The sequence below is a fragment of the Monodelphis domestica genome, chromosome 3 (genome assembly GCF_027887165.1).
Source record: "Monodelphis domestica isolate mMonDom1 chromosome 3, mMonDom1.pri, whole genome shotgun sequence".
In the NCBI taxonomy this organism is placed as follows: domain Eukaryota; kingdom Metazoa; phylum Chordata; class Mammalia; order Didelphimorphia; family Didelphidae; genus Monodelphis; species Monodelphis domestica.
In genome coordinates this window covers 303,576,215-303,588,501 of record NC_077229.1, presented here as the reverse complement: position 1 = coordinate 303,588,501, position 12,287 = coordinate 303,576,215, and the positions used below count along the sequence as shown (strand labels likewise).

General features: G+C 35.7%; 1 protein-coding gene and 1 long non-coding RNA gene across 16 annotated transcripts in view; one reads left to right on the top strand and one right to left on the bottom strand.

The window, feature by feature from the left end:
• The window catches only part of LYN (LYN proto-oncogene, Src family tyrosine kinase), a 221,729-nt gene that overhangs the window by 36,768 nt on the left and 172,674 nt on the right, over positions 1-12,287 (bottom strand). For all 9 annotated transcript variants that reach the window (XM_056823928.1, XM_056823927.1, XM_007487109.3 and 6 more), the window contains 2 exons: positions 4,822-5,004; positions 1,857-1,933 (listed from right to left, as the gene is read on the bottom strand). In XM_056823928.1, the coding sequence (XP_056679906.1) occupies positions 1,857-1,933; positions 4,822-5,004 (260 nt within the window). The remainder of the gene's footprint in view (positions 1-1,856; positions 1,934-4,821; positions 5,005-12,287) is intronic.
• LOC103098883 (uncharacterized) overlaps positions 1-12,287 on the top strand; it is a 110,730-nt gene that overhangs the window by 86,096 nt on the left and 12,347 nt on the right. For all 7 annotated transcript variants that reach the window (XR_008917720.1, XR_008917725.1, XR_008917724.1 and 4 more), the window contains one exon: positions 6,999-7,061. This is a non-coding gene — a long non-coding RNA (uncharacterized LOC103098883). The remainder of the gene's footprint in view (positions 1-6,998; positions 7,062-12,287) is intronic.

The following is a 12,287-nucleotide window of genomic DNA, read 5'->3' as shown; positions in this document are numbered from 1 at the left end:
CTGAGACAAACTGAGTTACATGAATAACCCAGGGTCATGTAAATAAAAAGTGTCTGGGGCCAGATTTGAACTCAGAAAGATGAGTCTTCCTGATTTCAGGCTCAGCACTCTATCCACTGCACCATCTAGCTTCCCACTTGGCCTATAGTAGTCATTTAACAAATGTCGATAGATTAATTGATATATAAAAAAGAAACTTGTAGGAGAGATTGAGAACAAAATAAAATTAGTCAAAAGGTAAAGCATTTTTTCCATGAAAGATTACATATAATCCCAATCTCCCATTTTGTTATGACATCACAAGGCCTTTCCACTTCTTCCTAATGATGGCATAGACATGTCCTCATAAGTCACCATCTTAGAATACCTACTTAGCTCCATGTACCCTCTGAATCCTGAAGCAAAGGTTTATCTTCTGGCATCTGACAAATCATTTAATTTCTCTTTTAGACCTAAAGCCAGGTACACTAGACTAGCCGTGGTAGGTGAGAACCAAGGTTTACTTCCTCAACTAAACCCTAAACTACACTAGTTGGGTGGGGGGGTGGGGGGGGGTGGAGAAACTACATTCATGAAGGCTTCTATTCCATGAATATCACTAATAGGTACAACTCCTCCCCAGTATTCTACTACATCTGTTGCTAAGCCAAAGACGTGGGTAAAACGCTCCTACATAAAACACCAGAAAGTATCACTTCCTCTGAATAGAATTTGTTATTTACAAAAGGCTCTTTACAAACTTTTCCTGTAAAACACTTTAAATCCATAAAAAGAAGCAAAGGGAGACAGGATAGGAGGTGAAAAAGAAAAAAAGAAAAACTTATTTCTCTCAGAACTTCCAACAATTCTCTTTTATGTTACATTATACTTTAATGTCATTAATTACAAAATGTAACACAAGAAAAATGACCTCCCCTTCATTCATCACCACATAAACCAATACAGAGGATTAAACAAATACAAAAATCTATATTCGTCTAATAGAAATAAGGAAATTGTCAGAAGTCAACAGTTAAGCAGGAAACCTTCAAAAATAGGATATGTCTACCGGAAGTCAGGTGGATTTCTTGGCAAATTGCCTCTGCTTTCACGTACACTCACTTAAATTATATATATGTAATATATATACATATATTACATATACATACATACATATATATATATATATATATATTTTTTTTAAAGAATTAAAACTAAAAGCACTACCTGGCCATCAATGAAAAGATTAAAGATCAATTAAAACTTCTCCAAAACATATGACTAGCTACTCTGGTACATAAGGAAAAAAATGAAAAAGAAACCCTTTATCACTGTTTTTATGAGAATTCTGAATGCTTGAATAAATGAACTAGTCAGCTTGGTAGTACCATTACTAAATATTTGTTTGTATAATTGATACTTTCCTTAACTAGCATTAAAATCAGTTCTCATAAATCCCTTTCAAGGAAGGAAATTTGATTCAATTTTTTTTTCATTTTCCAGGTGGGAAAATAACTAAAAGGAGGTTAATTGGCCTTTGAGGGGATAGCTAAAACTAGAAATATAAAAGCTCTTTATAAGAACATACAAAATAATGCTCATTTCCATAAAAACCAGAATGGAATCATAGATAATCAAGCCCTACTATTTTGAAGGGTAAGCACACTTTATACATCAGAATAATTCAGAAGCATCCATTCTTACTTCTCTCCCAAGGAAATGTATGTCGGACTGTGCATTTCCCCAAGGCTATTACATGGGGAAATACTGAAAGGAAATTTGGCTCCTGAGAATAGGATTTTACAATATCTAACATAAAATTCAAGATTAGAAAATATCCATAAAAGAGCACACGCTTAAATTTTTAGATGACTTACCTGTGCCGAAAAATCAATTAGCTTTGGAAGCAGCAGTTTCGTTCCTTCTCCACTCTTCAGGAAATCCAACAAACTCCCTGTTTGTAGAACAATAAGTCAGTGCAATTTCTCCCTGCCCTGGGGAAAATCCAGACTAAATCTAAATCATCATCACTTTTCTGTATTCAGAGGCTGTGTAAGTTTTTTATTAACAACAATTTTCCCTAAGATTAATCAAAGTCAACTACCATTCATACCTGTCACAACTGTAAAAATATATGTGAAAGTAGGAAAACATTTTCACACGTATATTGTAAAATATTCATAAATATATAAATACATATGAAAATAAGAATTGCTTCAAATAGGATAATGGGAGGGTGGTGTGTGTATATGTGTGTGTGTGTGTGTGTGTGTGTGTGCCTGTATGTATATTCTCTAACTTTATCTCTGTCTCTCTTTTTGTATCTGTATCTCCAACTTTATGTGTCTCTGACCCTTTGTTTTTCTGTCTCTGATTCTGTATGTTGGTGTTTCTCTATTTGCCACAATTAGTCTTGTCTAAAAGCAAAATGCCTGTGAATTAGCTACCCCATTTTCTGAATGCTCCAATAAAAACAATATAAAAATCATTGTGTTTCCCTTCTCCTCCCCTCCCACTTTCAATATTGGTGTTATTGCTACTATAATGCTAATTGTTGTTTTTAACTTAATAATAAATAACATATTTAATAATTATTGTTATTTATATTATTGCTAGGGAGATAAGCACAGTAAACAGTGCTGAATTTAAAATTAGAGGAGCTGGGTTCTGATCTTGGCTTGGCTAAGTTCCATGAGTGACTTGGACAAGTCACTTGACTCCTTCAAATTCCTCATCTGTAAAATGAGAGGGTTAGGTTAGATGGACTTTAAATTTCCAACGTGGTAGTTCTGCAAATCTATAGTTTTACCTTCTAAGTTTAGATTAAATTTCTATTGTTGAAGTAGAAATTGTCTGCCCTTAAACATTTTGGGAAGATTTCTCTCTACTGTCATAGAGCATTCACATTAATATTAAAGGGATTTTCTTAATCTCTCCCTCTGTCTCTTTAAGAGGCAGGAGAAGGGGATTTCTAGGTGAAGAAGGAGATTTCTAGGTGGAGAAGAGCTGACAGGGGTCAGTGTGCCAGAGCTGAACATTCCATTACCAAGGAGACGAGGGGAAAGGAATCAATTGGCAGTTAGGTCTTTTGCCTTTGGCTCTTGAGAGAGGAGGAGGTCTGTCTCTGAGGCAAGGGGCTTACTACTGACAGTTGGAGGATAAAACCTGATTTAAGGAGATCATGGGTGGAAGCTGTTGATTTATTAGTGTAATATAGGTAGTTAGTGAATCAATTTTAGATAGAGTAGGTTAGATAGGCCTGGTCTGGCCAGTCTAGAAACACCTGTCCTCAGAAGACAGAAGTAGGATTTTAGAAATTTTAGTTAGTATTAGGAATTTAGGTATAGTCATAGGGTATTAGAATAATAATCTTCTCTATACTCCTTTCCGTTTCTATCTGTACTTCTCAAATTAAACTTAAGTGTTTTATTAAACTGCTCTCCTCACTTTTGTCAAACTTTTACTGTTTAACCCTTACAATATTCAGAGCTAATATCAATCTGGTTTGGAGAGGATTAGGATCCTGTATCCCAAGGGTAAATAAAGCTTGCTTGCTTGCTCTCTCTCTCTCTCTCTCTCTCTCTCTCTCTCTCTCTCTCTCTCTCTCTCTCTCTCTCTCACTCTCTCTCACCATAGACTTCTTAAAACTAGGCTGTCTTGGTTGTCTGATCTCTAGTATTATTAACATGAATGATAACATTTCAGATTAGCTCTGAAGCAACGATATAGTCATTCTTCCATTATTCACAGGACTTCTCAATTTCTAATTATCTTGATACCCTTCTCTCTTGCTTTTTTCCTCTCCATTTACTTTCTTTTTCATTTGACCATTTATTAATGATTTCATTCCATGGTAGACACATGAAGAAAGCAGATTTTGGTGACTGCTTGAAAGCTTTTCCAACCATTTAAAAATTTTCAAAAGAATGTGACTTTGCTGGATGAATTTTTAAATCTTGATTTTGTAAAGTATTACAATTGCTACTTATTGCCTCCAAAACCTGTTTCTTAAAACACTGACAATTTTCCAATAATGTATTATGGCAATGAGTCAGAAAAGCCTCACGCATTCAGAGGCATCACAGTAGGAGGTAATCCAAAGGTCAATGGAAACTTATAGCATAAGCTTTAGTAGATTACCAACTATGATTTCAGTGTCAATGTGGCATAAAAATCAGCAAGGGCTTGGAAAGGATGGTGGTTGGTCACATTACAAGAACTGGGCATAATAAGCATAAAACATGAGTGTTTCACTGATATCTGCAAGATACCTTACCTTGTATGTAGGAATGGCAGAAGAAAATAAACAAGGGTTGCATAGAATGAGAAGGCATTCATAGGTTGTTATCTGGACAAATGAATGGAATGACTACACTAAAATGGCCGATCCAATGAATTTTCTACACATATAGGTGATTCAAAAAGTTATAACGTTAATTAGTTTGGGGAGTTAAAGTTCACATTTTAAAACTACAAAACAAAAGATTCTTATTTGAAAGTTAATTTAAGAAAATGAGCATCATCAGATAAGTCAGTATTTCCAACTATCCATGACTTTATATGTTTTGCTACTTTGTCACTTAATAGTCTTCATCAGTTCCCATAGCCAAGAAAACATTCATGACTTGGTGGAACAAATGGGTATCCCCCACCTAGTGGTCCACTGACAGAAACACAAAGCCCACCCTCAAAACTGATCCAGCTTGTTCGTGAACCCCTTTTGAAGTCTGTGCAAGAGTATCAAGCCTCTGAGAACTCATGAAGAGCAATTGACATAGGACTTTGATGGAATTGTTTAACTCTATTTAAAGTACGGTTATAAGAAAAATAATAGATGCTTACCTTTTGCCATGAATTCGGTTACAATATAAATGGGCTCTTCTTTGGTAACCACAGCATAGAGCCTCACTAACTTTTCATGCTGAAGTGTTTTCATAAGGTTAGCTTCTTCTATAAATGATTGCACAGACATAGTTCCTGGCTTCAGAGTTTTCACAGCCACTTTGGTACTACCATTATAGTAGCCTAAAAAGAAAAAAGAGTGTAGAGGAGCAAGAGAAGAAAAATAATGGAATTGTGCATTATGAACTGCAGCTGGGTTAAAGACTTTTAAACAATAACATACACTTATTGCACCTTACCATTTATAGAGCACTTCCATGAACCTCACAACAATTCATTATTATTATCCCAAATATTATCTACTTTTTATAAATGAAGAAACTGAGGCTGAGAGGTTAAGTGATTTTTCAAGGTCACACAGCTACATGACAACTAAAACTTCAAACCAGTACCTTTCTGACTTCAAGAAAAGTGTCCTTATATGCTCTACCATACATGCCAATAAGGTAGATATGACAAGTATATGGAATATTGACTAGCTACTGTGACCACTAAAATGTGATTTGCAATACTGTGAATGTTAAAAACTTGTAATGCCAAAACTGTAAAGGGTTTTTGCCAAACTGTAAAGATAATTTTTAGTGTTTTGACTTAATAAGTGGTTGCCATGGGAAAATTCCCAAATATGAAAATACCCAAGTCAGCTGGGATTTATGGAGATTTTAATTAATATAAATGAAGGAATTAAGGGAAGGGGGGGAGGGGGGGGAGAGAGAGAGAGAGAGAGAGAGAGAGAGAGAGAGAGAGAGAGAGAGAGAGAGAGAGAGAGAGAGAGAGAGAGAGAGAGAGAGAGAGAGAATAGCCAAGTAGTAGAAAAGGGCCTAGGCCATTTGGGAGAGCTAGTCAGTCTTTATCACTCACCACAAGATCATCTCCAAGTAAGCTCCAGTTCTCACTTCAACTAACTCCAACTTTGTACTCCAACAAAAAAAACTAAATTACCTGAAGTGCCTTCTCCTTTTAAAGAAAATTTCTCTTATGTTACCTCCCCTAAATCTTCACGTCTACCAATCACAGTAGATGCTTTTTCCCAGGACGGCCCATTCTTAGTTCACATCTTCTTTGGTTCTCACCTTCTCTGATTAAATTAAATCCTCAGAGTACTTCACACCTCTTTGTTAAGCTTGCCTTTTGTAAGTTGCTTGAACTTTTAGTGATTAATTTAACCTTTATAGATACTGAGCACCTTTTTGTATTAGATATAAAAATAGACCTAGCTTAAGGTTCTAGCTTTACTATAAGTATGAGTTGGGGATTTTTCATTGTTCAATCAGGAGTTTTCAACTTTATCTTCTCCTAAGGCACTGTCTGAGTAGGGTGGAGTAATTTTTAAAGTTCTCAATACATTCCTGATCAAATACCTCCATTGTTAAAAATGGGGAATAGCTTAATCAAATCTTCTGAAGTAGAGTCTGAGTAGTTTTAAGATTCACACTACATTCTACTTGAGCTATTTTTTTACAATTATATTTCATATGGACACTGAATAAAGAAGCTACTGAAGTTGAATAAATAAGCTGCAGTTGGCTTTTATTTTTTAAACCCAAAATTTGAAAAAAAAATCAACAGAAACAATATCCCTTTACAACCCTATTATATGAATAATTCAACACTGAAAATTTTGAATTTTAGAGGTGGTTAAGAAATAGATGTTATCTATTATAACTAGGAAAAAATTACAATGTCCATATCTTCTTTACTATTTCATTTAGTTTCTGTTTATATTATAATATTAAACATTTAAATAATATTCAAATTGTGTATCATAGTTCTTGTTGGCAGCTTAATGATATTTCAAGGAGAGGCATTATTAGAAACCTCCTCAGAAAATGAACAGCATAACCTCCTTATTTATGTGGTACTTCTGAGTTTATTTGCTTTCTAATATGCAGTAACTGTGGCTAAGGCTAACTAAGGCTTTCTCCTAGGAGATTTATTTTTCTCACATTTCTGGAATTTTCTCCAAATACTTTTGGGATGTTTTGGTGGCTAAATACCAGTAATGTAGCTCTTCCACCACACTGAAAATAAACAGAGCACACTCAGGCTCTTGGTACCTATGACCTCCTTCTCTATTAACATACATTTTATGTTCCTCTCTTGTTTCTGCTTGGCAGCTGATGACTGTCTACATAGAAGAGACGATTCCCTATGAAGACAATTCACAAGTATTCAGGGAGGTAAATATAGCTCTGGCTTTTATCTAATAGTATTTGGCTCAGAAACATTACATGGGAAATAGATTACAAAGTCTGCCTGACTACACCGCTTGGAGTTTTCATGACCATTTGTTCTAGTCATATCTCAAATGGAGGAGGAAGGGAGGCAGATTTAGAAGGAATTTTAGAAAAGAAGTCACAAGATTATAATAAGTGTTGTATATTGAAAATTGGTTCAAACCCCTGATAGTGTCATTTGGTGTATTCATTTCTCTTTTTCCAAAGAATAGTTCATAAATGCCAAGACGGCATAGATTCTCATTTATCAACTCAATAATTATAATTATCTAGCAGTATTTTATCAGAAATAAAAAATATAATAAGTATATCTTCCAGTTATTTTTTATATTTCTTAATCCTTGCCTCTTTGAGATGACTAACTCAATAGCTAATATTTATATTTTTTTCTGAAGTTTTACCATCACTTGATACACATTATCTCATTTGATCCTCATAATAGCACAGAGATAAGTGCTATTATCTCCACTTCATAGATGAGAAAACTGAGGCTGAAAGAGGTTAAATGATTTACTTAGTGTCATACAGTATCTATTATGTATACATCACTGTACTAGGTGTTGATGATAATACTAAGATAGATAAGGAAGTTTCTGACTTTATATAACTAATAGTCTTGGAGAGGCAAAGAACTTATATATGGAAACATTCTATGTTAAATCATCTTCATAGTTACAAAACTGACAAAATTGTAGATAATGAAATATTAAATAATTTGTTTGCTGATTATATTTATAAATGGAATCAAAAGAGCGAAATGCAGGCTTAAAAAAAAAAAACAACACACCTCACCAACTATCTTAGAATCAATACTGTGTATTGGTTCCAAGGCAGAAAAAGTGGCAAGGGCTAGGTAATTAATTGGGTTTAAGTGACTGGCCCAGGGAGTCTGCTAGGTAGTGTCTGTCAGATTTGAACTCAGAAGACCTCCTGTCTCTAGGTCTGACCATCAATCCACTAGGCCACCTAGCTACCCCCTAAAATGCAGTCTTATGGTTCTATTTAAAAAAACAAATAAACAACCCTTAACTTCTGTTTTAGAATTAGTACCAAAAATCAGTTGTAAGGCAGACAAGTGGTAAGGGATAAGAAATTGGGATTAAGTGACTTATACAAGGTCACACAACTAGTAAGTGTCTAAGGTAAAATTTTAACTCAGGTCCTCCCGACTCTGGTCTAGATCATTAGGTCACACAACTAGAAATGCTTAAGGACTTGAACTCAAATCTTACTGATTCCAGGCCTGGTGGTCTATGCAGTATATCCTCTAGCTCTCCCAATTTGAACTTTACTCACTAGGAAATAAATATGCATAGACCTCAGTTGAATTGCAATGAAGCAAAATAAGAGACCATTTAAAGATTCTGGACAGAGGAATGAACATAAGTATGAGAAGTCTGTCTGATTTGAGCATAAGAAAGACAAGTCTAGTGGCAAGTGAGGACAGTTTGAATGAGGGAGAGAAAGGAGGTGGAAAAACCTGTTAGAATACCATTGTCTTAGTCCAAGTGAGTTACAAATAAGCCATGTACTAGCATGACAGCAAAAGGAATGGAGAGCATGGAGTGGATATGATTCAGCATATGAAAATGAAAATTAACAGGGCTTGAAAACTGATTAGATAAGAAAGATGACAGAGAAGGAAGAATAAGAGATAACAGTAAGGCTTCAAATATAGGGGTCTATGTGAATAATAGTACTAGTGACAGAAATTGTGAAGTCAACAGAGGAAGAGATTGAAGGGAGGGAGATAAGAAGTTCAATTTGAGGTCTGTTGTGTTTGTGGTATCAGCAAAATATCCATGTAGGGATGCCTGGAGGCAGTTGAAGACATGAGTTTGGTGCCTAAGAGAGAAATAAGAATTGAAGACAAAGATTTAGGAGTCAACTATGTAGAAATTATAATTAAGATCATGGAAATAAATGAGATTGCTAAGACAGAAAATGTAGAAAGAAACAATAGGGTTTGGGAAGAAGAAAAGGAGTCACAGAAGTGGGAGGAAGAACCAGCTGTTTTGAAATAAATGGAAGAGAGTATCTCAAAAAACTGTCACCAGCTTCAGAACGTTTAAGAATGAGGACTGAATAAAGAAAGGCTTTTAGAATTCAAAATTGGAAAGAAAATGGTAACTTTTGAAGAATAGTGTCAATAGGATGATTGGAGTACAGGAACTGACTTCAAGAATTTGAAAAGAGACAAGAAATAGAGAACATTACAAAATGTAAAATGAATAATTTTGATTATATTAAAATAAAAAGGTTTTTTACAAACAAAACCAATGCAATCAAAATTAGAAGGGAAGCAACAAACTACGAAAAAAATTTTATGACAAAATTCTCCAACAAAGGTCCTGGTGGCCACACCCCTTTAGCCCGTGAGCTAAAGGGTACAGTTGACCCAGGGCTGGTAACCTGGTCCCACCCCCCACCCACAAAAGGGAAGTGTATGGGGCACTGGAACCTCTCAGCAGAGCTTGTCCCCTCCTCCTGGCCTCTCCCCCATGCACAGGTGTAGGTGGGGCACTACATACAGTCAGGGGGCACAGTCTGGGGGGGAGGGAAGGGGGAAAATGGCACAGGGTCTCTAAAAAGTCCAAAAAGGTTCTCCATCACTGGTATAGGATGTGGGGTTTTGGTTTTTAAAAGATTATTCTATTATAAAAATGAATAATATGGAAATAGGTATTGAATGATAATATATGTATGAACCAGTGGATTTGCTGGTTGGCTCTGGGAGGAGGAAGGGAAAAGGGGAGGGAAAGAACATGAATCATGTTACCATAGAAAAATATTTAAATTAAAAAAAAGAATTTGAAAAGAGTGGATAGCTTTTTAAAGATATTTAGCAATAGAAAGGAAGAGAAAGATGAGACTACAGGTTGCTGGAAAATAGCATAGCAGAGTAGAATATTAGGAATAGAGAATCAGGATGATCAGAGTTTAAATCCAAACAAGATAGTGAAGCCAAGATGGTAGAGTAGCAGCATGGAAAGCTACTCTGAGAATCCACTCTTAAAATAGCAATCAAAAACAAATACTGGAGTCACAGAACCAACAAGGGGACAGAGTAAAGTAACTCTCTTGCTGAAAACAATTTGAAAGTGTAAATGAAGATACGGACATACAAAATGGATCTGCAGAAAAAGCAAGAAGCTCAGAACTCTTGGAATGCCAATCATTGGAGGAGGGGTGGAGGTGAGGTGGAGGAGGAGAGACTGTGTTCCAATGGAATCTTGAAGGGAGCCATTAGGAAAGTCCAGCTGCTTGAGTTTCATCTTGCTTCTCTGGCTGTTGGACAAGAAGGTGGGAGACAAACTCTCTTTCTAGTCATTGCTTATCCATAAGACTGTGTGTTGAAAAGACTTTTGGGTTTTAGCTTAGAAGAAACCTGTCAACATTGCTGTCAACATCTTCTCTTAAGAAAAATAATTTTGTTTCCTGAATTTGAATATATCTTGAAAACTTCAATCAACAGGGATAACTTAGAAATTCAGGGAGACCTAATTTTCTCTCACCCTTCCTTCCCCTCTCCTTCCCTCCTTTACCCAAAGAATAAAAGACCTTTTAGTTGAAGTATTTGATTGTGGAATTTGGTTATTAGGGGAAATCCTTAAGCTCACTGACAGTGAAGGAGAATATTTCTGAGTCAGTTGAAAGGGAACAGGAAGTAGTGTAGGAGGAGGGGCTCAAGATCCAGTCTTTCCCTGGCTTGCTTCTTGGTGTTACATCTCTGATATTTCCCCATTACCATAATTACCCTAGTAGCAATATCTACTATAAAAGGTAGGCATAGCGGTTAATTTCATGGAGTTAAGGGGGAACTGTAAATAAAACTGCACACAGAGAAGTGCAAGTTGTACATCCTCTACCTACTTCACTGGGTTCCAAACCTGGGCACAAGTCAACTTCAAGACCCTGGGATCCTGCCTAAGCCAATAGCAAAGCATCCTATGGCAACCCCTTGAAGCTCTAAACTCTGGAATAAGCCTGATTTGAGGCCCTAAATCCATGGTACTTGGCCCATTCAAGTCTTCAGTGAAGCTCCTAACCCTAAGGCAAAGTAGTTCACAGTGCTCTGAGCCATTCAGGCCATCAATACTCCCTAGAGGAGACTGAATCAGCACTAGGAGGTGGTTTTCAGAGCTCCCAGCCCACAGGCCATCATACCCTCTAGGAAGAAATGAAATTTGCAGAAAACCAGAACTAGAGTTGAGGGTAAAAAGAAGGAAAAACTGAAATTTAAGAAAGTATACTTTCTAACCTGAAAACAAAACCCATCCTTAAGATAAAAAAGGTAAAAATAATGGGGTGGGGACCTGGCAAAATGAACAAACAACAAAAGAAACACCTAACCATAGAAAAATTTTATGGTGATAAAGAAGTGTAAGGCACAGAGTCAGTGTGGACAGTAAGATCAAAGCAGTCACATGCAAAACTTCAACGAAAAATGAGAAAGGAGCTGGAAGAACTCAAAAAGGAATTAAAAATCAAATCATAGAGACAAAAGAATGTGGAAAAGAAGTGAAAGTAATGCAAAAAGGAAATAATAGCTTAAAGAGCAGAATTGATCAAATGGAAAAAGAGGCACAAAGATCTAATGAATAAAAGAGTTCCATGAAAAGTAGAGTTGACCAAATAGAAAAGGAGGTTCAAAATTTTGGTCATGGAAGAAAATCAATCTCTAATAAAATTGGAATTGGGCAAACAGAAGCTAATGACTTAATGAAACATCAAGAAAAAATAAAACAAAATCAAAAGAATGAAAAAATAGGAGAGAATATGAAATATGTCATTGAAAAATAAACTGAGCCACAAAATGGATCCAGGAGAGACAATCCAAGTATTATTGGACTACATAAAAGTTATGTTTAAAAAAAACATATTATTATTAAAATCATATTAAAAGAAATTATCAAGGACAACTGATCTAATACTCTTTTTTGTTTGTTTGTTTAGTGATCTTATTTAATTCAGGAATCTCTAGGGGTCCCTGGATTTTGTCCAAATTCCTGTGAGTGACTGCTTACCTTATATAGCAACCTGCCAAAGATGAACTGATCTGATATTCTTGAACAAGAAGGTTAAATAGAAACTAAAAGAATCCACCAATCACTTCCTGAAAAAAATTCCTAAATGACAATTCCCAGGAATATTATAGCTAAATTCACA